Source organism: Chanos chanos, chromosome 5 (genome assembly GCF_902362185.1).
Source record: "Chanos chanos chromosome 5, fChaCha1.1, whole genome shotgun sequence".
Taxonomy (NCBI): Eukaryota; Metazoa; Chordata; class Actinopteri; order Gonorynchiformes; family Chanidae; genus Chanos; species Chanos chanos.
In genome coordinates this window covers 20,589,787-20,615,849 of record NC_044499.1, presented here as the reverse complement: position 1 = coordinate 20,615,849, position 26,063 = coordinate 20,589,787, and the positions used below count along the sequence as shown (strand labels likewise).

At 40.5% G+C, this 26,063-nt stretch overlaps 1 protein-coding gene across 1 annotated transcript; it reads left to right on the top strand.

The window, feature by feature from the left end:
• On the top strand, positions 1–25,552 carry pex5lb (peroxisomal biogenesis factor 5-like b). The gene is made up of 14 exons (XM_030774171.1): positions 1–21; positions 9,859–9,951; positions 12,626–12,740; positions 13,408–13,620; positions 15,652–15,784; positions 16,625–16,715; positions 17,212–17,301; positions 20,108–20,227; positions 21,547–21,690; positions 22,559–22,629; positions 23,427–23,645; positions 24,208–24,373; positions 24,518–24,675; positions 25,363–25,552. The coding sequence occupies exons 1-14, from the start codon at positions 1–3 to the stop codon at positions 25,550–25,552; spliced, it is 1,824 nt and encodes a 607-aa protein (XP_030630031.1).
• Positions 25,553–26,063: the final 511 nt, after the last annotated feature.

Genomic DNA, 26,063 nt, shown 5'->3' with positions numbered 1-26,063 from the left:
ATGTACCAGGCACATTCACAGGTAAGATACGTTATTTTCTCTTAGCACATATGTTCTGCCCAACGATGCGTAAAAAAAAATTAACGTCTGTTAAACTAGCCTAAATAATGAGTGAGGCATGGGGGAAATGTATATGTAGTTGTTTTCAAGGACATTTCACACATTCAATCATGTAATGCTTGTGATAGAAAATTATTTATCCATATAAATCAGATTAGATTTGTGAGGTCGTGCGTTATGAGTAATTTCAAGTTGAAAACGTGGTCGTGATTGGGATCAAGAGAGATTGGAATAGTTCAGTATAGTTACCGATGTAGTTCACGACTGCGTTCATTTCGGTTTACAATTCAATTCGGTTTACAATTTTGGTTAAATTGGTAGGTTAGTGTTTAACGTAACGATTCTACAGATGCCTACATACACTTCTATCTCCCTATGCCTATATAAGATGCCTATATGTATTTCCCAACCTAACTGTATTGTTGACTTCGCCGTTAAAGCAAGATTACACTCCTTTTTTTAGAGGAACACCAGAATGTTTGCTGACAGACAGTAGCCTATAGTAGAGAAATAGAGTTATCTGGATCCTCGCTGGATCATTGTAAGGTCTACATTGTCACGTGAAAAGCCCAGTCCTACTGCATAATCTATTAATCAGTGGTAAAGACTAATAAATCATAAAAACGATATTTTTTGTTTCAGAAGTATGATTTATCATATCGGTATCCAAGTTTGCATAGGAATATTGAGACCCAAGTTTGTATTGGTGGCTTTAGACCCACTTGACAGTACGAAGTGCCGAGTTCTACATGTCATTAAAGACGAGCACGTTTGTGTTTATTGAAGTTTGAAACCCCACGTGGATGTATTTACCTCCCATTACTTGATGCTAGCAAAACTAGCGATCCATAACATGTTCATTGATGGTCTGACATACATGCATGTAGTCTAAACATGCATATGGTACCAATTCATAGGGGGTATTGTATGACCTTGGTAAGAGACATACAAACTCAGACATTGTGTGCTCCTGTTCACATGACTAATGATGTTGCTGCGCTTGCACGGTGGGGAGCTGCCATCAGGTGAAACTTACTCCTTAGCTTTCAAGATTAATACGTCTCCCATCTCACAAAGCAGGGAGTATGTCTTGGAGGTTTAGTTAGGGAACATTTTCCATTGTTCATGTTGGATAGTGTCCAGACATAACAATGTGGATGCTAACCTTATGTTCCTGTACATACAACAGCTTTAGTGACCATTATTTAGAGAGAAAAGAAGCTTTTTGCTCATGAGAGAAAAAAATATACCATTTCAGCACACTCAGGATTGCTCTGTTGCTCCTAGTGCTGTGTGTGTGACTGTGCATGGTTCGATTTTAAGTATTCCTTGCTGAATAAGCAGGGATGTGTATAGAGCAAAGCTGCCATGCAATTTCTCTTGTTCTTTAGCACATCAGAGACTGTACTGAGTACAACATATGTCAAGTCACTATTCATGCCAGCCCTCTGAATAGCAGAAAATGAACTTCATTGATTTACAGAGATTCTCTGGTAGCAAAAGTTTTTTTTTTTTTTTTTGCATCAGCACTCTCTACACCTCATGGTTATTAAGACAGCTGTCCACAGTCTGAGCCTGTCCTAATGTTAAACCTTACTACTAACCCCAGATCAGTAGTCAGAAGCATTCTCTGCGCCCATTCTCTTAAACACACATGAGACATCAACTCCCTCACGCTGTGGCTTTTCATTGACTCAGTTCTCTTTAGGATTCTGGGATACACCGTGTCCTCTTCAGTATTCTCAGAGTCTAGAATAAAGAAAGCAGAGCATGAGAAAGCTCTTTATTGTACTATAGTCTTCTCACTTATTATAGGAAACTCTTCATTCTCTGTTGAAAGCATGCTGGGAATTTCTCATCTTGTAGCCAAGTTCAGCCCTCATAGCCCTGGCCAGTAGGATGCTGAAACTCTTTGGAATTCCAGGAAATATGTTAAATATCATAAATACAAATGTATATTATCTAATGTCAGCACAAGTATAGGTTTGTGTTGTGTTGCAGTACACAGTATAAAACAATAACCCTTAACTAATCCTTTACTTAAATTTATTTATAGCTTACAGTCAAGCTGATCTGCCAGAGGCAAATAAACCAGATGTTGTTGTTTTTTTTAAACACATAAGTCAAAACAAACATCTCATCTCAATTATGAAACTAATTGTTTTATGTTGGTCACAGATTTGTATGGTCAGTGCAACATTTTTTGCAAAAACGATTTTTGTGAATGCTGTCTAAATGCAAGAGAATTAGGAGCAGTTAAAATAAAGTTGTGGCCAAGAGATGTTTCTAGGGGTACCTACTACTGTCTTTTCCATTCAGGATTTTCTTTCTCAGATCCAACAGTAGGATTTCACCTATGCAAGTGAACTGAACTGAAATGGAAGTGTCATTCATCCTGTAACAGCCCCATTGTGTTTTTTCATGCAGTTGATTAAACTTTGAGTCATTCACTGATTGACAGTTTTAGGGCATTTAATGAGAGCATTGAATGTCTGAGCAGAGCTGAATTATATTAATACATACACACACCCTCTCTCACACACACACACACACACACAAACAGAGAGAGAGAGAGGGAGGGAGAGGGAGAGAGAAATATCCATAATACAGAAACAAGCATGTTGATGAGAAATTGAGACAGTTGATAAACAGCAAAAAATAGATTATCAAAATGAACATAAGGACATAGTCTAGTGTCGATACAAAGTCACATGATGGTATCTGATCAAATGCTGCTCTACCACATGTGTTCTGAGGATTAATTTGCTAAATATTTAGTTTTCCTTTTGGAGCCTAGCCCTTGATCTTGCCTGATGATGTCCACCCTGTTGTTGTCTTTCCCATTAAAATGTGAACATTACACGTGAGCTCAGTAACCTAAGAATCCCAAGTGGTATGAACTGCTGAGATGCACCATTAAAGAAGTCAACATAATAGATGCAGTCTAGAGCTTATGTTTGTGTTTTATCAGAATCAGTGGTAATGACTTAAATATGTTGAATTTTCCGGTAAAGAGACTGAAAGAAAATGAAAGCTTTTGAAACATTTTCAACTCTCATTGAACTGTAGCTACCGTTTGAAAATGATGTGTGCAAAACAAACATCAAACCAAGATACTAGGTCAACATAGGATGTTTACCGAAACCTTGTTCTAGCAGTGAGGACACTGCGCATATGAAAGCAAACACTTACACAGAATGCAGATATCTGAAGCACATAAACAGCAGAAATTTTCCCCTCTATCTGTTTCCAACCACTTATCATGCAGACAGTGCCTTTCTGTTAATAATGAAGCTTCCACTCTCTTTGCAATACATACAAATGAAAATTAAATGAACAATAATTTTTCAGTCATGGTTAGCAACATTGAAAAAGCATTAGCCTCACAAATACTCATTAAGAACTGGACAGAATAGTTAAGATTCAGCTGTATCACCAAAAAAACATGGCCTGACACAGTGTAACAAAGAAAAACAAAAAACAAACCCATACCACAGCCTTGAAGCTAAGAGATGCAAGGGAAGCCGTGGTTAGGCTATTTAAACTATAAATTGTGGAGTACACTAGACTACAGTACTATACAGTAGGCAGTTCACTGTCTTCTCCAGATATATCACCGTAACTAAAAAAAACCTGAAATGTTAGTGGAGTCTACTGGAATCCAGCACCTGCCCTAGTACATAATAAAATGACTGAAAGTCATAAGATGTTGCTATTGTAGTGGCAGCAATAAAACCTGTTATCAGAATGCTTGGACTTAAGCAATTCTTTTTTTTTTTTTTTAAGGAAATTTACCTCCAAAAAAGATGAGTGGAAGTTGATTGGAAATTGAACCTAGGGAGACAGGGGATGATAGGAAACCAGAAAGAAAAGAAACTTCACTTTCACTTTGTTGTTTTTGTTCACGCATTCAGCTCTTACATGTGTCAAATTAGTTGAAAGGTAAATTGTCACATCCTCAATTTCATTGTCTTTAGCAGGACACTATGTTCCCACTGGCATAGACAGAACTTCTAGCCTACAGGTGAAGTGGAACAACTCTGTCTATGGACGCTATAAATGAAAAATGCCTTCTACAATCTCTGTTAAGTCTTTAATATTTACTGTCTTCTGCCATGTCTTGAACAAATGGGTTGGATGAGAGTCTCCAGGCAGGCCAGTCTTCATCACATCTAACGCTAACGGCTAATCCCCTGGAACATCTGGATTTGCTCTAGCCACGAGGCTGCTGATTCTGTACCACTTTCTCTAAACCAGATCAAGCTGTGCACACCACGTCATCCTGCGTGGCCACCAGGGCCGAATCCTGGGATGCTCTGGAGTCGATATGGGTCTGGAGGGGCAAAGGGATTAGCCTGAATCGAGGTCAAAACAAGAGCAATAGCGGTGGCTTGTGAAGGCTAACCTGTACCCTTGTTTCACTTATGGATTATGTTTATGCTGTCTATTCCCGTCCTGGCAACCCCTCCTGTCCCTGGCCTTTGAGCGATATTTAATTTTCCCCGTGTGCTTTTCAGAGATTTATCATCGATGTTGTCATTGTTCGTTGTGAATGGATTTAGCCTTGAGTAGCAACAAGAGATCACAGGTCTTTATGCAGAAATGCTGCTTGAAAAGGGGAGTGTTTGGGTTGTGAACAATGTCTAATGACACCTGGTGTTTGTGGCCTTGCATGAAAATCCTTGTAATTTCAAGGCAAATATCGTTTTTATCTGTGCTTTACCATGTCCTATAGCAATACAGACTGAGGAATGAAAACTCATATATGTGGTTTGATAAAATTAATTTTCATCTCAACTGACATTATAGGTTTTGCTTTACTCTGACAAAACATTTCACGCTTCCTTTTAGTAGTGGAATGAACTAGAAAAATTAATTAATACATTTTGTTAATTAGCAGCTAATATGGCCCAGAGAGTAAAATATTGACCTCCACCATGAGCAAAAATGAATGATGCCTCTTGTTGAGCTATTCTCCAAGGTACTTCATGGACTGCATTCAAGGCAGCTTTATTTAACTCAGCAAGTGTGCTGGAAATTGTTGTATAATTTCATATGCAAATATCTACATTTTAAATAACATTGTTCTCCAGAGCTCTAACATCAAACATACCCTGTGGCTTATATAGGGATGCATTGTTTTTGTGAGGCTATGAGAATGATTCAGGTCCCGCAGTAACAAAATGAATAGCTGACTTTTTTCTGAGCAGCGTGATGACTTTGAGGGTCAGCGGTATCTATAACAAATTCACATGTTCAATGGATGGCCACTGAACTTCAGAAATACATTTGAAATCGTAAAGGGGCAGATCAAAAATTCCTCATATAAGTTACAATACACTTTATATTCTATGAAATAGCAGTAGCATCAGGAGAGGAACTAGTAATGTTTCTAAAATCTGAGTAAAATTCTTCATGAGATGTTTAAAAACACTGTTTGTTCTGCAAGTAGTGATGTCAAGTTGTTTGTTGTTTACATGTAGGTCATGGCTAAATACACAATGCATCATTCAGGTCCTGTGCTCTTTACTGAACTCAAACCAATACCATTCTGTAGCTTCAGCGTGTGCTGCTTTTAAACAACGACACATGCAAATGTCTTTTCAACTAAACCACTGACATCTCCAAGGGATTTTGAAGAGCTTTGTGTGAGAGCAGGACATTCTCATGTGGCAAAAATTCTATTCTATTCTAAGCAGAATCTATTGATTCGCAAAACTCGAACTGAACAAGGCTTACTGCTTGGCTAAGCACTTTTGGGCAGTTATGCATTTGACATTCAGTGTGAGGGAGACTTTAGGAAACAAACAGGAAATAAACATAAAAGCAGGCAGACTCACCAGTACATGTATTTCTCCCCAGTTGTCATTTTTAGGGTGCTTAGAGTAAAGGGAGCCTGAAGAAGGAAACTCAAAATAAAAGAGTTCTTGTTTTGTTTTTTTTCCCCTATCCTTTTGGTTAGAATATCTCTGTCAACAATATATTCATATAGGCACAGTCTATAATGAAACATTCTACAAACTAAATTATATATATATAATTTTTTTTTCAGTACCAAAGTGTGTGTATGTGTGTGTGTGTGTACTCAGTACTGCAATATGGAAATATTTGTACATCCTGTTTAAATTTGTCCAATAACTCATTTACAATGCAATATACATTTTTGGTATTAGATAAAACAGTCAATAATTGCTGCATTATGAACACACGTGCCACATGCCTCTGTCCTCCATGTACAGTCTTACACCATTGGGCATACTGTACAATAAAACTTAAAACTTGGCCATATCTTCTAAAACAGTCCAATGTGCTGCCCATGAACCATGATACTGTACGGAGCACAGATACATTCTCTCCCTGCACCGCCAGTTCAGTGGTGTTAAATTAACCCTGGGAGTCCACATGGATTCATACATGCACTCCCAGTATTAATTAAGCAATGTTAGGAATTTATGTTGTGTTTACTGTGTGTTTGTATTGAAATAGCGTGTGTTTAATACTGAAACTCAAGATTCCTTTGCATCCATAGCTGCTGGTGGTAGACTCAGTATGCATTCCTTAGGTTATCTATTCCATTGGCATACATCATGTAACATTTCTTTAGAAACTTTATGGTCTGTGTTTATTGGCAAAGGCCTCTGAGACCAGAAAGTCAAAAGATTGCCAGGGCCACACAGCAAGTGCACCTCAGTAAGACATGGTTCCATGTAAGGCAGGTTAAAGCCTGCACAAATTGAAGCTTTTCCTTCCCTCTGATTCTGTTTTTTTCCACTGTGTCTGTCTCTGAAGCGTGTACTGACAAAGTCATTCCAAGCTGTAAAGCCTCGAGTGTCTCAAGTGCTCCTATCAGGTCTCTGTGTCTCTCTCAGTCTCGTGTACATAATGCATTCCTACTACACTTAATGTGTTTCTGTTGTTGTGTGTGAGGGCAACTTAACTGTGAAGTTCACACACAAAGCCACAACACAAGTGCTGCAGAAGATGAGCCAACATATTAGCTTATTAAAAAGAGTATTTGTTTCTGAATTGAATTAAATGTCTTGTTTAAAAGAAGCTGCTGGCCATTTTTTGCAGGCGCAAAACTACACTGGAAGGCCTTTACTCACTCAAATGTCTCCACACTTCCCAAAATGGATTACATGAGCATTCTCAGTTCCAAAGAAATTAAATCTATGTCTAATCAAATTTCAACCTATACCTCAGCTAAACCAAAAAGGTTTCCCTCGTCATAGAATCTCTCTGCCTCCGTGGCAGCGTCCATGAAATGCTAATCGCTTAACCATCATGCAAAAACAACAGATCCAGCACTTATCGCCAGGTCTTTTTTTTGCTTTGCTAATGCAATTAGACAGATGTGAACTGTGGGAAGATGTTGGTATCGGTACTGCTGAGGGTTAGCTGTCTGTCATGCATCCGTTTGGTTTATTTTTAGGTCTGGTGAGAATGGGCGCCTCCCAAAGTGCAAGTATTTGGACACACCACAGAGAAAAGCAGTCTTGGTATACAGAGAAGTCTAACATGAAGTGAACTGTACACAGCAGTGGATTTGAGACATCACTTATGGTCCCGTTGGTGCGGAGCACAGTCTATTAAGAGTCAGGCAGATTCACCCTCATATACAATATATGAGAACAGCCGGAGAATCAAAGAAGCATTTTGATAAACAGATGGAAAAAGCAGACTGATTTTCCTCATTATTTTCGGTTTGCCATGAGACATGTCCCATGTCCTATTTACATTGTCTTGTATAACGTAAGCTGTCTTATACCCCTGGTATTCTTGGAAACATCAATCATTTAAACTAGGAGTGGTGTAGTGTCAAGTGTACTTATGATCGTTGTTCCCTTATAAACCTTGCAATTCAACAGAGGATAATACAAAACGTTGTCCTAAAGTGACTTCTAACATGTTTATGTAATCTTGAGGTCTTGAATGTAAAATTGATGAATAAAGAAAACCTGATAAAGCACAGTTGGTAGTATAAACTTGGCTGGGCGATGCCTTCTTCAAATATGAATGGGGTGATGCTATAAATGGTATAGAAAGGCAAAAGCTCTTTTTGAAAAGTCAGTCCCTGACTCAACACTTCTCAACCATCATTACATAACTTTGAGGAATTTTTATAAATATATAAAACCATATGCAGTCAAGGTCTTCAGCTGCTGTTTGTACCATGCTTATGGCTAAAAAAATGTCCTCTTTCAGCTACATCAGTCAGTTTCAGATTTGGCTCTTTAATGTATTTGAGTCGCCCTGCCGACGTTCAGTTTACTGACAATTTTTACCTTAACGGTGTCTGTTCCCTGTAAAAACCTTCAAGAATGAATCCATGCTTAAATGTCATTATTTCTATTAAGGCTCAAACGTAAAAGCAAGGCTGTTAGGCAGATCAATCAAATTGTTATGTCAGTAAGGTCTACTTAACTATCTGTTTGAATCTGCTTCCAGCACTCATTATGAGATTTTACCACTGACACCAATATCTCAGCTCGGGTTCAAATTAACGACCCTACAGGCTGTCTTCCTCCTAAAGCTCTGTGAGCATAACACGTCGCGGCGTATATGGAGGGAATCCGCGTTAATGCAGTGTTGGCCGTGTACAGATTAGATACCAACTTTTATCAACCTCTGTCGAACATTCCTGGCATCCACTTTGACAAACTGATGAGTGAAAGTGAAAATCAGCTATTTTAAAATCTTTATCAAGATCTTTTCAATTAATATGATCACTGTATTAATGTATCCAAAATATATAAACAAGGACATACACTTTTTTTTCTGATGCATTAAGAAATGCTTGTTAAGTAAAAATTATACAGACATAGGACCTTTTGTTCTAATCACCCAAGCCTTTTACTTACCTGTCATCAGGACAGAGGAAATAACAATTCATTAAGTCATTTTTTTACTCGAATGACAAAATGTTGTACGATTTGCATTTTAGATGTTTTAACGTCACGGTGAGGTCAGCTTCCCAGCACCTGGGCTTTTAGCCGTTTACACACTGGGCTTTAAATGGCTCTCTGCATTGTCAGGACGTTGTCGCAGAACTGCTCCCAGTGGTACTACTTAAGTGCTTAGCTCCATCAGAGGAGGGCAAAGGGCTGTTAAAAGCAAAGCTATAAGCATGAGCAGTGCATTGCCACATCCCTGAACAGAGCAGTGGTCATTTAAAATGGGTTTAGACTTCCATTTGATGTTTACTCCCCCCTTTTCACAGCCGGCCCACACTTGGGATTATGGTTATTTGTTCCTAATAGTGTTTCCAGAATAGCGTGATTGTTTTTCATTGTAAATTGTTGCTTCAGCAAACGTGTTGTTTTGATATGGATGGTCTAAAATCGAGATGGGCTTATGGCCATAGAATTGCTTTGCGAGTTGGGGGTTTGGGGGCGCCTTGACTGTGATACAGTGTCTGAAAACATTTGGAATGTAGAGTAAACTAACAGCATTATGTTGCTTTTAGTTTTTTGTTTTTTGTTTTTTGGGGTTTTTTTGGAAAATGTACTTCAAGACATGTTCTCTAATACAGATGAAAGACTTTTAAAAAATTTAAAAATTGCATTTATTGTCTGCATTAAGCATATGTTGTCGGTTCCGCTCCAACTTTCTTTAAAGGTGTACTGTATGTTTTCTGGCCATGGTGCATCAAGTATCGAAGTGTGTCAAAGAATTGAAAACCCTTGTCACTCCAGCTGAATTTGGTTCAGTGTCAGTCTCCTTAAGACAGCCGATTGATAATTCCCGTGATAAAGCTGAATGCAAACTGAGAATGCACTGTTGATTTTACTGTTGTAGGGGAAAGACCCTAGGGTTGTTGCCATGGTGATGAAGGAGCTACCAAGTAAGGCATCCTCAGAAGGAAACCCCCTCTTCACCGTGACAACCAAGGTGGGCTGAACACCTACACCCACCTACAGGAAGCACCAAGCACTTTCTTTATGTATGGTAACAATGCCATAGTGTGGCAGACGCTGAAGGGTTTGGTGCTACCTGCTCTGAATTCAAATTCATCTTTCAAAAGACACACATGAAGAAATGTGTGTATGAAAGATGTAAACTGCTAAGGCAAATGAATGTCTTCTTTTTCTAAGAGAAGCTGCCTTATGGGGATGAAGCTGCACAATGGATCAATGTTTTCCTTTCATCACGTAAAACTCAATGTCAGTTCTGATCCTTATCTTCAGGTAGATCTTTTTACCCTTCTGCCGTGGAGTAACAGGATTAGTCAGTCTTATTCTTTTTCTTATATACTGGTGAATATTTCTCAAATATTTTCCTTTTTTTTTATCAAAACAATGAATGTTTATGAATTTCTCAGCTTTCTTTCCTTTTTTTTTTAAATAAAACTCTCCTCCCTGTCCATTAGGACTTGTCTCTGGAATTAAGTTCTGGATGATAAAAACACCCCATAAGCAGCTATGACATATTATATTACGGCGTGTGTGTGTATTTTCTGTGTGTCATTTTGGCTTTGAGCTGCATGTAAGTGGTTTGTGTTTTTTATTTTTTTCAGACAGAATTGCATGTTTATATAATCTAATTATGAGTATGTCATATATCCAGTGTATGGTGTGGCATTCAGCATTTTGACAGTATTCCTTAGATTTCTATGCGCAGCACATTATAATAGTTATGGATTTTTACTGATTTTTAAGTTTTTAATTGGATTGCCGATGTGCGCTCTTAAAATTTAGCTGGGGTACATGCAGGTTATATATATCACTGCTGAAAGTCTGAGTAGGTCTTGCTGTACAGTAACATCCTTTCAGGATTAAGGCTTTAGAGTGAAAAGTCAGAATGATTGACAGTTTGGGCTTTGCTAGTTGGGTGATTTTGCATTTGTTCTTTACGAATCTTAGCCTTGGGCTTGAAGTTCCTCAATGCATAATAATTAGCACCAGAAAGGTGAATTCAGGACCTTTTCATTGCTGAACTTTGATTCGCTGGACTTTCTAGTCAAAATAATACTTTGCCGATAGATCAGCTGAAAAAAGTCAAAAAGAGGTGAAATGAAGCATAACCACTGGGGTCTGATACTCAAAATGAGTAACTCTCTCCTTCGGGGGAAAATTCTGGAAGCAAACTGTTCAACTACATTCTGAATGTTCAGGGGAACATTCTGCACAGCCTGAGGTGACATAAGGTTTTTTTGTGCTTTTTTTTTTCTGAGAAATGTCTTTTATATAGTGCTGGCTTTTTGGAGTAGATATACTTTCAACCACTTCAGATGTTCCTAAATGTTGCTACAGTAGTTTCTATTGCATTATTCAATGCGCAGTTTATCCTTTTAACAGCTGAAAGGATCTTTGTCTGTATTGTAGGGCTTCTGTCATTTTGTAGGCTATGGCAATAAACCTTGAGTTACCTAGATGCCGTAGAATTAATAAACGGTTGTCGAGGTGATTGAGCTGTCAGAGGTGAAACACTCCAAGATATACATGTTCTATATTGAATTAAGTGTGGTTTCTGATCTGGTGTGGATAAAATATATGACCACTTCCATGGCCTACACAGTATATATATATAAATAGGATGACCACTTTTAAAATGTGAACTTGTGTGGTTGTGCCTGTAGATGATTGATGAAGGGTGCATTGCCTTCAGGGTTGACTGTTGATGAGAACATGTATAGTCCAGGCTCTGCTATGGCTCGTTGTCATGGACAGTATATAAAGTTCACCAAGCTGCAGTCTTCTTTGAGGTCAGGGGAGTTTTCTACCTGTCGTAATTTTTCCGAGCTATGAAATATGTGAAATATAAGTCCTAGGTATTTTATAGCTGCTCTTGACACAACTGGAAAACAAATTCACGCATACAAAATTGTTTTCACACCATCTTTCGATGAATGAAACCCCCTCCTATATATGATATACCATGTGGTAAATATGAAAAAGTTTTAGCTAAAACATAACAGGTGATAGCTGGAGAACTAGAGCGTATCAGTGTGGAAGTGCATTGATGAGGTATTACGGTATGGCTGTAATACGCTGAGATTTAGCAATGACTGTGCCCGTGTTACCACGGCTAAAAATAAGAGTGCATTTGACAAGACCATCCATCTTCCAGTCAGTGTTCTGACACTACCTCTGAATTATGCATCAGAACTGCAAAGTTACTCCTCAACCTCACATCACTGCATCTCACGGTGTAAGTGGTCAATTGGAAGTGATGGCTGAAGGCTGCGTTGCCTTCAGGGTTGACTTGTGATGAGGGCAGCTGTAGTCCAAGCCTACATTACACCCTTTTTCACAGATAACGGAAAGTTGTCAGGTTTGCGGTCTCCTTATAGATGCTATTAAAGTACCTTTTCACTAAGGCCAACTGTCATTACGCCACAGTAGTGTAACAACAGTAACACAGATGTGTTGAGCCTTGTCTGCACTACTACAGGTAACTGGTTTATTGTTGCTATGAAACAAGTTAGAAACATTGTATCTCAGGCTAACTATTAGTAATGACTTATAACAACAAGAAGCAATGTGACGTGGAAAGGACGGCGTAACTATAGTAATGATATGATATGATTCACTGAAAACTAAAGTGGTGTATTTGTCTGTGGCAGCTGGTGGCAAGTGAGCAACAAGAGAGTCGTCCTCTACTGAGTCCCTCCATCGATGACTTTCAGAGTGAGAGCAAGAGCGATGGAGCCACGCAGCCAGTCACCTCCAACACAGCAGGTACTGCGCCCTATCATCCCTCTTCTTTCATCTGTTCATCTGTTCCTTCTCTCCTTTGTAGTTCCTCGCTCCCACAGCTAAAGTCAAGGACAGTTTTAAGCAAAAGTACTCTTATGAATTTTATAGTTACATAATATCAGCTTAGGTCAAAATGAGGGCACCAAAAAAGTGCAATGACCCTCTGGTTCATGAAACAGAGCCAAAGGAGAGATGTTTTATGGTTCAGAGGATGCGTTCTATTAAAATGCACATATCCGTTTTGGTTAGTTTGAGTTTTATCCAATCGATTACAGACATGATGGAATTAACCAAAGTACAAATGACACTACCTGTTAAGACTGCTATAAACCAGTGAGAAAATTGACCACCCTCAGAGAGCAAACTTAGCATGTGATATCTCTGTGTCCCCTTCTGGCCTGAGTGCAACACAAGAACCTAATTGGAGGTCAAGTCTGTTTAAACATATTTAGTAAATATTAAGTGTGTGTGTGTGTTTTTTTTAAGTTACCCATTATTGTCCATAATACTGTAAATGACAGTCCAAATGACTGATCATTGGAACTGATGGGTGAAGGGTGCTCCTCAGTCATTTGGACTGACTTAAGTTCATACTAAACCCCTCCCGACAGTAAAATGTCTGGCCCGTGGCCCCTCTCCTGTCTTGCAGTCCTGTCTACAGCTCTGGACCTGGTGGACCTGAGTGAGCCGACGGAGAGGAGGTGGTGCTGGGAGAGACGCAGCCCGCTGAGTTCCCGCAGACACAGCTCCAAAAGCAGCCCCTGCAGGAAGAAGAAGACGGATGAGACAGAGCTGATCCTGGTGGACACGGACCAGTTGTCTCCCAGTGCGCTCAACCCAGAGAGAACCTCCCTGGATTCAGGTACTGGGCCAGTATCACACCGCTGGACGGTTTCAGAACAGGCATGAGAGAGGGATGAAAATTTGGGTTGTTTAGGTTTGTTTAACAGGCAGGTGTGGGCAACTGTTCTTCAGATTCGCCTGTTATTAAATTATCTGACTTATTCCATCTAACAGCAGACCTCACCTAAAAACACATATGTGGAGGGCACTGGCCTTCCACACCTAGTTTAATTGTGCCTTCACCTTAAGAGGGCTGCAACTCGACGTCAAACAGGAATGGCATTGGCCATAAGACGACTGGTGTCCTTTATGTCCATCTCTGACAATAATCAAAGTCAGCAATGTGCTGCTAAGCTTCATGTCTGCCCTAAATAAGGAGAGGAAATGATTACTCTTAAAACCGATAAGGAAGCGAAGCCTGACTGGACTTAATCACATTCAAAGGCATGGACACAGACAAGGCAGAGGCAGAGACAAGAGGAAATACCAACTCTAGTTCAACAAAATATCAGCTGTATTACATGAAACTTGAAGCTATAAACAGTATGTTGCAGTGTTGCTTGTATGTTCTTAAGCACAGGAGTGCTAAATCTTAATTTCATTCCTCAGAACATGGGAGCTTTAGTACTGCCGTAAGGCCCACTGCCCCACACTGCTATAGATTCAGCAATGTGAATTTAAATGTTTGTAAGAAAGGGGAGTTACACCTCACAAATTTCATGGCTAATGACCGGTGCTGAAATAACTTTCATGACCTCCTGACCTTTCCAAACACTTTCCCATTTACCTGCATGAATATTGATCCACTGAAGCATATGTTTATATGCTGCCAAGTTTTGTCATCATCAGACATAAAGCCATTTCTGATGAAAAATCACACCTGAACAGAATCTTACAGTCCTGTCTATTAAAAAATTGTGTCTGATTCCCAGTTGATCTCCGTCTCCAACCGCCGTGCACATCGTGGAGTTTTTTGGTTTCCAGACATGGTGCTGTACACAGTTCCCGATTAATGATTATGCTCTGTGAGAAACAGGTTGTCTGGTTCCTCACTGACCTCGGACACTGCTAAAATAAATCCTGTTAGCTTTTAAGCGATCTGCATTTATCTTAAGTGTTCTATCTGACCTTATTTTAAAAGATTACCTTTTCTAATGATCTCTCTCTTGTGTTCTAGAGCAGTGGGGTACTGGAATATCTGATTAGAAAAAGCGTCTTATAATCCGTGTGAAAGCCCATCATTTACAAATTGATTATTTCTGCAATGGCTGGATGGCTCTTGTTTAAAACAGGGAACTTGATGATTAAGGCTTTCTGTAATCCATGCTCTCTCAGTAATTAGATTTTCGTCCATCCCGGGTCTCATTCTTCGTGTCACTGGCTGCCTGATCAGAAATCATGGATGCTGAAGGGCACTCTCGGGAAGCATGTAATAAAACTGAAAAGTGTGAAATTGAAAAGATGGAATGGGTGTAAAAAAAACCAAACAAAAAACAAACAAGTTTCGTCTCATTTCAGTGCATGATGTTGGTATTTCCGCATTTATCTGTCATTTTCATACCACATTTACTTCATATTCTCTCTGAATTTTATGTCATTTTACCATAACATTGCTCAGAAACTTGCAGGTGGTCCTAGACCCCAACAGCTTCATTGGGTAGTCATAATTCACAGCAGACCACTGAGAGCCGTAACATTATTGAGTTCCTATCGTCTGGTTAGCTTAAGGCAATATAGTGCATTGCTGTGTTATCCCACTCTCCGTGCACACAATTGGATATTCAGCTCATAGCTCTGTTTCCTTATCTGCTGGCAAGCCTTGTGCATGAGACAGTATTGTTAAGTCAATTTGGCATGGTAGTCTTGAGCCAGCAGCTCACATGCCGTTCCCTTATCTCTGTGATAGCCCTCAGCAAAACATTGCATCGGTAATGTAATTTTTTTTTTTTTTTCAGTTTAAAATAAAGCTAAAGGCTCCCTTTGGTTTTCTAATCTCCAGATTAACTGTAGCTAACCTCATTATTGCTTCCTCTCTCTCCCCCCTGCTCAGTCAGCATCTCCTCTCCCCTAGAGAAATGGGAGGAGGTGAGCCTTCACCCTGAGATCGCCGTGAATGGAGGGAGAAAGTGGAGGTACAAGAAGAGGAGGTGCACCTCGCATCACTCCTCTAGCGAGCTGCTCTGGTAAGTTAGTGTTTATAGTCTCCTCACATGTACTTTACACCTTTGGCCTTGCAAAGTCATGTGTGTGAGCCGACAGACGCCTGGGATTACGGCGCGGTTGAATTAGCTTTCACACCTCCGCAGAATCTGAGAACTGGAAAACAAAAATAAACATATTTTTTTGCCTAGCTTATGAATCTCAGTCATTTTTGGAAAGGCACAGCCAATATCCCTGGGGCGAATCGTACAGTTCACTGTCAAAACCAGTCTCTAAAAGGAACCCAGTTAAATATCATTATGTTGTCACGACTCGGCTCAAAAGAGGTGACAAAAAAGAAGGGCAGAACACGCACAGATCACATATAGGACAAAGCAAATTTATTATAAAAGAAAAAACACCCATAATTTAACAATTAGACTGGTAGTCAGCAGTATCAGTAGTGTAGGCAAGGCATGGATGTGTGTTAGAGAAGTGTGGGGGTGTTGTAATGCAGCAACCAAAATCCTCAGGAAACAAATGGTGGAGGCCTGAGGAAAAGAGAAACAGAAAAGGGTTAGAAGGAAGGGGGAAGGGCAAGAGAGAGGGAACCGTCAGTTCCCTTTAGGCTTTTATACACCTGGAGATCAGAACACCCAGGTGCCCAATATCAACCGGGACGACCCTCCCACTCTGACACCGAACCTGCACACAACACAAATACAGAGCGGAGGCCGTCACAATGTGAATACAATGAACACATTCACATGTACATTTTTGAGTATGCTGGGTAATTTTGAGGGATTTCTGAATTTTTGCTCTCTCTCTCTTTCTCTCTCTCTTTCTCCCTCTCTCTTTCTCCCTCTTTCTCTTTCCTTCTGTAGGTCTGCAGAGTTTAAAACTGATCTGTCCTCTAAACATGCCCTGGAGCTGAGTATCAGTACTGGTTCTGACCCTGGTCCAGCAACACAGGTGGTCATTGTCATTAACAATCACTTCCTACCAATGGTCTCTGCTCTTCTGTAGACTCTTCATAACATTCTCAAACTGCTGATTGCACTACAAGATATTTTACTGTCACAGAACTTCAGAATATGGGACACGACATAGAGAATTTAGTGATAGCTGAATAACCTGGAATTAGCCACAGTTTATAGCATGTGCTTGCTGGTGACTAATTATCTTTCTGTCAAGAGTGACTAATAATCACAGTTGGGATCTGTTCCATCAATTTGGAAATTAAAATGTATTAATGGGAAATTATGTGTAATGCACATTTAATGTTTCAAGGCATAAATTATTTCCTCCATCTCAGAACATTTTCCTGCCCTAATGTTACTTGTTTGACAGCCAAAGTGATCTAAGGTCACAGATAAGATTACAGGGAGAGACTGTTGGCTGACCTTGCCTCTCTCTCTCTCCCTGTCTTTTCCCCCTGTCTCTCTCACTTTCTGTCCATCTGTTTGCTCAGTGGCAGCCCCAGAGGTTTGGGAGCAGCTCCCTCCTGTTGAGACAACACTCTCTGGAGGAGGAGTTTGTGCGAGCGAAGGCTGCTGTGGAGGTGAGAACACACACGCACGCACGTACACACACACACACACACACACACACACACACACACACACACACACTTGTGCACTCACACACACACACACAGAGAGAGAGAGAGAGAGAGAGAGAGAGACAGACCCACAGGATTCAAATTGTTTCTTCAGTTCAGAGGGAAACTATAGATAGCACCGACATGATTTCATTACATTCGTCCATTTACCTCTGGGTAAATGATCATACACGTGCACTATTGGATTACACACAGTGACCCAACCTTAGCAAGCATATTTTAAGCAACATCAAATTATATTACATTTGGCTGGAAATTTCTGATGATCCCTGCAGTCTCCCAGTTTAAACTCACATCTAAAGTATTGCACTGAGAAATACTGAGCATCAGTAATTCTGATGGTGCTTTTTTTTTTCCTGCGCCAGAGGTCATAGGGGAGCATCAGATGGGATCTGTGATCAGAACTAAACCAGAGAATGGTTGGAAATTCAGTCGTCAGCACACAATCCTCATGAGGGGAATCAGACTGTGTTCAGATTTAACTTCATCTCAACACAGTCACATTTGATTCCAGCTAATCAAGGATCTTATGACTGAACTGTTAAATAAGACGCGTTAGATTAGCTAGACTCCACTGCTCAAGATCTGCCCTGCGCTTGGAACTCCATTAGGAGATCAGCTTTGTCTAGCAGAGGCGTATGACATCACAGAAACCAGAGAGAGAGAGAGAAGAGCTGCGTGGTGCCTTTTTGTCTTGATGAAAGAGCAGCTTCGGGGCAGCGTAGACAGATGTGGGAGAGATCTTACCACTCAGATCTCACTGAGATGAGACTGTGTCTGTTTCGACGTGAGTCAGCTCCACGCATCATCCATTCCGACATGAATGTACATATGAATCAAATAGCTGTGAGTGCCTGTCTGTCTTTGTTCTAGTCCCTTTTGTTTAGTGTTTGTGATCTCTCTGAGTGGTCTGAAGTGATTTATTGGGCTGTCTAGTCTCTGAATTAAAGACTGAACATCACTCATCATTTCCCTTTAATGATCAGATGATCATTGATTCATCAGAGTCTGCGCTTTTTTAATGCATGCATGTGTGTGTGTGTGTGTGTGTGTGTGTGTGTGTGTAAGAGTTATGGACATCACGGTCTGTTAGAACCAAAGAGACTTTAAAGCATGTGTCCTTGAGAGCGCAGCAGTAGCAGCTGGGTCTGAATGTTAAATGCACAGAAAATGTAGGGGAGGGGAGTATTTTAGAGTGTGTGGTCTGGGTTTGAGTAGAGTTATGACTGAGAACTCTCATTAAATGAGTGTCAGGTGAGAGAGAAGACGCCATAAGGTTTGCTCCTGCACTAGCCTGATAACGTCAAGACCCAGGACTCGGTTAGAGGAGTTGATTGAAGCTGTGGGGAAGACTTCTCTTGTTCCTATTGTGAGTTTTTGTCTGCATTTGATCAGTGAATGCACTTTAACACTTTGAAATAGATGTGTTATTTTTCTGTGAAGTCATTTCTTCTACGTGAATTCACAATCTGAGAAAGTATCACCAGTTCCTTTACTATAAACGGACAGGTCTTATAGTAGCATAAACAGGGTGTCTATGGTACTGCAAGACCATAGATACCCAAACAAGACTCTTGTACATATGCATACTTCTCTCTCTCTCTCTCTCTCACACACACACACACACACACAGGGTCATTTGGAATGGTAATACCCTCTTATTGCATACACAGTCAATCTATAGGCCATGATAGACAGTAAGTGGAATCATTGCTGTGGTCATGATCTATACTGAACTGCCAGATCCCTTACAAGCCCATATCCCTTTCATGAACACACACACACACACACATCCATATACATCCATTACATATCGCTCCACTCTCACCATGCTGACCATTGAGTCAAGCAGATGAGTAATTGGAGAATTTTATGTTGTAATCAGATCATGCCAGCAGTTCTAGCAGATGATATATGATTCAAATCCATAATGCAAATAAAACCCAGAAAAAATAGCCTGTGACATTTTGTCTTTGCGGCATAAACCTGCATTGCAGTGATTCTAAAACAAAGCGCATGCTCATTAATAAACAAAAGCTCTCTTGTGAATACATGTGTGTCTCTGTCTGGGTACGCACATATTGTCATTGATTATTTTTTATGTTTGTGTGTGTGTGTGTGTGTGTGTGTGTGTGTGTGTGTGTGTGTGTGTGTGTGCACGTGTGAGAGAGTGTTTATGATGGTGACATGCTCTGCTGAAGACAAGCAGATGGATTTAGTCAGAGTAGAGAGTGATAAACGTCATCACCAGTGACATTAAAAAGAAAATACAGATTCTGCAGTACATGTAGGACAATTAGCAAAGCCATTTGCTTTGCCTTGATGAAGTCAAAACATACTTGGCCTTCATTTGTACCTTGTGCAATTTGTCCACTGGTAGTCTCGTTAGAGCCAGTTGTTGATTGGATACACTCTATTTCTCAGCGTTTGGAACACTTTGCTATTCTTCAAAGTGTAACAATAAGCGTACTTAATCATGGCTTGGAAAAATCAATTTTTTATTTTAGATATTGTCCATTCCTTCATATCTACTGACATGTTATGGCCATTGTTATTTAAAGATTTTTTTAACTGGCCTCTGAAAGGGGATGATCGTATCCCTTACAACCTAGCAAAGGTCTAGTAGACATTCAGTAGACATTTCTAGCTACACGAGACTTCACAGTATCTAAAGCCAGTTAAAACAGTCTAACTGTCTGTGTTGATAAGCTGTTTTCTTGTGTTTCTCTCTGTGTTCTCTTTTTAGTCAGATACAGAGTTCTGGGATAAGATGGAAGCAGAGTGGGAGGAGCTAGCTCGCAGAAACTGGCTGGATGACACAGACAGCGAGGGGCTGGTTCCCCTTAATTTCTCACCCAATGAGAAGGTACTGCACTTTGTGTTTTACTACACATTGGCTCATCGATTGGCTTCATTCATTGTCAGTCACAGCCTATTTGTTTGGCACATGGATACTCTATGAGATGAACACTGGTCTGAGTGTGGATTGAACTAAGCCCAAAGGTCTGACTCCAGAAAAAGTAACTTCAGCGTTAAACTGTCCATTATTCTACCAACCCTCACCCAACCTTGTGTTCTGAGAACAATTCTGATGTCATCACCATGCAAAGCATTCATTTATTTTTAAATGGAAGACACAATCAATACGCTATTGAGTTATGAGTGGAAAGCATTATCACATCAAAGAGCGTAGCCTCCAGATGTCAAATAATAGTCTCTTTAATCTGAAATTCTCTCTTATCTTTAGCATTGTGCGAGCGTTGGTGTGAGCAGATGGCAGGAAGTTCATTTTGAAGCATCTGAATGTGTTTTGTGTAAAAAAAAAAAAAAAAAAAAGCGTTGAACACAAAGCGAGCACAACTGCCATTGGCCTCTGCAGCTTTTCCCGATGTACTGTAAGATACAGCCATAGCACACAGAGAATAGTGTCAAAGACGGTGACGAATAAGTAAGCGAAACAGTGTATTAAAAATGTCATCTTGTAGATTTACATTTCTGATCAGTTGGACCATATTGAAAAATAGATGAAGAGAGGAAGTACTAAAGCTAATTGGTAATGTGAAGTACATACTCTATCATTATTGGTAGTTAATAGGAGGAGGAGAAGGAGTAAAAGAAGGAGTAGGATTCGGAGCAGCAGTAATGTCATTCAGAGACGGATAACATCAAAAAAAAAAAAAAAAAAAAAACATTCTCGTGCCATCCACAGCATTGGAATACTAATTTATGTGTCTCTGTGAGATAAGAGGTTTGTGTTGTGTGACCTTTCTGTCTCACTGCGGCCTCTGTGAACGTGAGAAATCAAGCGGCAGTTTTCTCTGCAATATTAAACACCTCAGCATGATCAAATGATCACCATGGACACAGTTCAGCTCTCCGCACTCATTAGCAGATGAAAAAAACGCCTCTTTGCAAACGTCTAAATATAGTCTTTTCACATTTTATGAAACCACAGGTAATCAATACATTTAGCACAAGGAACATGGCATCATAATTCAGTGACTAATATACTGATTGTAGTAAATCCTTTAAAGACATAATAGTTGTACATTCAGAGAGATGCATAATGTAGCATATACATACACATATAATTACATGACATAAATTGAACAAGTATAACACTGAAGATGAACAGAAATTAAATTATAAGGAGCTTTTATGGCCTGTTTTTATGTTGAGTTTCAGGGTTACCACTTTCACACTAACAACCCTTATAAGGACTGGCCCAATGCGTTTGAGGAGGGGTTGCAGAAGAGCCGAGAGGGGGATCTGAACAGCGCAGTCCTGTTGCTGGAGGCGGCCATCCTTCAGGACCCTCAAGACTCTGAGGTCAGGTCTTCAGCGGTCACTCACACTCTGACCGTCCGACACTTTAGAGCAGGACAAAGAGCACTGACCACTGTTCACTCCTCTGTTTTTCTTTAAAGATCCTGTTTTCTGCCCCACATTACCTGATCAACTGAATTCAATAAATCGGTGCTGTATTGCACCAAGAGAACTTCACCGAATGGACCGTCGGGATTCGGTTCTTTTTGTCCTGTCTCATGCCACTTTCCTAGTTTTTAGAACTTTGTTATAGTTATAGTTTGGTGTGGTTGGAAAATAGTGTCTTGAAACTATCAAACTATTCTATGGAATTTTTGGATTAGTGGTCTTTGTAATATTCGTGAAGCATCTGTCAGTGTGGGTCACTTAAAAAAAACAAACAAACAAAAAAACGCCATATTGCTACCGCTAAAGCATATTGCCTTGCCTCCTAACTTAATCCTTAAATCCTATGCGAGCAGCCAGTGTAGAATATTTAGCAATCTTTTGTGCCTCAGTTTGACTCTATAGGAAGAAATATGTCTTTATGCTCCCTCTCCCTTCAAACGACCTTTTTCTGTACTGTTTCAGTGCCCTATAGAAAAGCTAAACGTGTCGTCTTATGAGTGAAATCCCCCGACACCACAGATGGCGCCTGCTTTTTTTTTCTTTTTTTTTTTACCTCTGGGCTGTCAAACGAGCCCATTAGTGATTTCAAATCCATCTCCACACCAGCAGTGACACTGCCATGACATCTCAAAGTCGAAAACACAAACGACTACACCCCCCACACCCCAACAGCGTCTTGAGGCAAACGTCTTTATGTATTCGTGATGAGTGTGTGTTTGTTTGTTATGGTGTTATTTAGTTCTATAATCTGTTCCCATTGTAGGCTTGGCAAGTTCTTGGGACCACGCAGGCAGAGAATGAAAATGAACAGGCTGCTATTGTTTGCCTTCAGCGGTAAGAGAAAACACAAACCGGTCCCTCCTGCAGAACTGGGTATATACTCACTTGTTTTTAAGAAAATACGATTTTGAGCTCCATCTAAAGTTTGGGTGGCTTGTAGGGAGGCAAAGATGTTCATTCTGTAGATGAAACATTTCAGTGAACCATCCCCCAGAGGCTTCCCAGACATCTCATTAATGTCTGATTGCACATCTGAGTTAAATCCTTTTTTTTTTTCTTTCTTCTTCCAATCCATTAAGCCACGGCTTTGGCTTTTCTCTCTCGAAACAGTAAAAGCACAAGTACATTAACGTTAGAATGTAGTTTTGTACAATATGGAGACAGAAGTTGAAGTGATGTGTTTGATGTCAGTGAAGAAAGCAAAATGGAATACTTAAATCAGGTCAGAGACGCAAAGCGCTCCCTAAATATCAGCTGCATCGTTTCATAACCGATGCTTACACTGTAGGAACGGCTTTGATGCACAAACTGCTTTACAGCATCATAAGAAATACATTTTTGGTAACAGCCCTCCTACTCCTCCCACCAGCCAATCAGATTGCCCAAAATTTATGACTTGCTTGCCAAACTCAGTGTGTAAGAGTCCCTCTCTGTATACAGCTTTGTCTTGGTCATTAATTACTGTCACAATACAGCAGTGCTTGTTTTGGTTTGTCATTAATAACCTCGTAGCTCCCAAATAACTCCCTCTCTCTCATTACCTCTTTTGCTCTCGGTCAGTTCAGTTCAATGTACTTTATTAATTCAGCGTTAATAATAATTAAGAGTGCTTTAATAATCTCTGTGCCCAGGTGTTTGGAGCTTCACCCCAATAATCTGACGGCTTTGATGGCCCTGGCGGTCAGCCTGACGAACATAGGTCTTCAGCAGGATGCGTGTGAGGTTCTTCACCGCTGGATCAGACATAATCCCAAATACAGACATCTCCTCCAGGACAGGAGCCCTCTAGACGGCTCACCCCTGCCCCACCGCAGGGGATCTTCCATCTCCCCCATCTCCACGCTGGCATGGTACAGTCCTCTTATTTCTCACACCCTCTGCTTGATGGTAGATTTCAACTCACTTAACAATCTATGAGTTTCTCCTCCTCTTCTCATTGCAGACCAGAACCTGAACACCTTCATTGTGCTTTTGCTTCCCCTAGTTTTAATGCTGAGACATTAATGTGTTTCTTTGCATAAAAATCAATATTGTTATACTGTCCCCATATCAAATTGAAAATAAAAAAAACTTCTAGCCAAAAAAAAAGAGGAAAAGAAAGAGAGGGTCTGAGTGAAGACATTTTATTACCCTCCCAGTGTCGGCCAGGGTCATTCTCCCCTTTAGTGTCTGACTTAAGTTACTGACAGTCAATCACATATACATTAAGGGTGTTCTCTCACGAATAGTGTTCTCTGCACAGAGTGTGGAAAAAAACACAGTGACTGCCATCATATTAGTTGGGGGAGGCATCACAGGTAATCACAAGACATTGGAAATTGGGAGATAAAAATGAGAAAAAAAAGGAAATATTATAACTTTGTGTGCCTGATGAAAAGAGTGTGTCTGTATATATGTGTGCGTGTGCATTAGCTCTCAGCTGGTGGAGGTGTTGGAGCTGTATCAGGAGGCAGCCCAGCTGAACACAGACACCGTGGATCCTGACTTACAGACTGGCCTGGGCGTTCTCTTCAACCTCAGCTCTGAGTTTGACAAGGCAGTGGAAGCCTTCAATGCAGCTCTGTCTGTACGACCAGAGGTAACAACACCCTTCTCACTCATGGACATTATTTTTTACCAGTTCAGAGATAAAGGAAATAATATGGTACATGTGTAGATGTCAGAATTATTGAGGCCCGTTAAGAGGGTTCCAGAGCAAATCAAATCCTTTCCCATTTTTCAGGACTACTTGCTGTGGAACCGGCTGGGCGCCACGCTGGCTAACGGCGACCGCAGTGAGGAAGCGGTGGAGGCGTACACTAGAGCGCTGGAACTCCAGCCTGGCTTCATCAGGTCACGCTACAACCTGGGCATCAGCTGCATCAACCTGGGAGCACACCGGTCAGAGTCTCCACCGACTGAGAGTCATAACCGTGTTTAATTGTCTTTAGCTATCATGAATGAAAAGTAGTGATCTGAAAGTAATTGCCAAAATGGAGTAAATGAGGGGTACAGGGTATATTGAATACTGGTGCTTACAGTGAACATCCTGTCATGCTTAAGGTGATGTGTAAAAGTGCCAGGTAGATGGCCACTGGTTTGGTTATCATAGTTGGAGGAAGAGACCTCAGACACATAAATTGTTTTTCGATGTTTTCTGGGATTTTTCTTGTACTCTAGTTTCCCTCATTTCTGGTCTGTTGTACTCTTGTGAGCCTCTGCCTGTGCATATCCTCAGCAAAACTACTGTTAGTTATGAGGGTGCTAATAAAAATGCACATGCATGGAACAAACATTGTAGTACTGTGGAGCTAGAAACTGGCGTGCCCTCTAGTGGATTTTACTGGTAGTACACAGTATTGACAGAATTACACCCAGTCCATAAACTCTAATGTGTTTTCTTCATGTCGGTGTAGTTCCTGAAATGTAGTTCCCTGATGTGCCATACACTAAGCACAGTAAAAAAGACAGATGAAAAGCAAAAACATTTCGACACACCTCTTGAAATTAGATGCTAACATTAAAAAATGTACCCTGAATGTTCAGGCAGTGTAACCTTTTTTGTTTGTTTCTTTCTTTTTCTGACAGAGAGGCAGTGAGTAACTTCCTGACAGCACTGAACCAGCAGAGAAAGAGCAGGAGCCACCAGGTCATGTCCAGCAACATCTGGGCGGCGCTTCGTCTTGCTCTGTCGCTCATGGACCAACCTGAGCTCTTCCAAGCAGCTAGTGTGGGGGATCTGGACCTCCTTATGAGAGCGTTCAACATGGACATGTGACCGGATCAAAGCCGCTCACTCTCAAACAACAGCCATGCCCCTGAAGATCCTCTATGAGCAAATGAACTCTCCTACGCCCCTGCATGCACGCTGTCACTCAGACAGTATGGGCGGAGCCAGAAAGCGGTGTTGTTTTGACTGTTTGAGAGTCTCGGCCCTTCGCAGTGTTTGCACAGTATAGAGAATGCATATTTTTTCGATAGAGCACAAAAGACTGATGACAAGGAGAGAGACAGTCTTGACAGTGTATAAAGGCTGGAGCGAGGGAGGGTCTGAAAGAGAGACAGACAGAAAGAACCGGAGAAAGAATGTGCTAGTAGGGAAAATAAGAGTACACGAAAAAAGAGAGGGAAATATTCATAACGCGTTAACAAGCATGCTAATGAGACGTTTTATCCCATGGATTTAGTCACTGGAAAAAAAAAAAAAAAACTCAAAGAAGAGATTATCAAAATGAGTGCAAGGATAATCACTAACATGAGAGAGAAGTGAAATTTTAATGATAGCATAG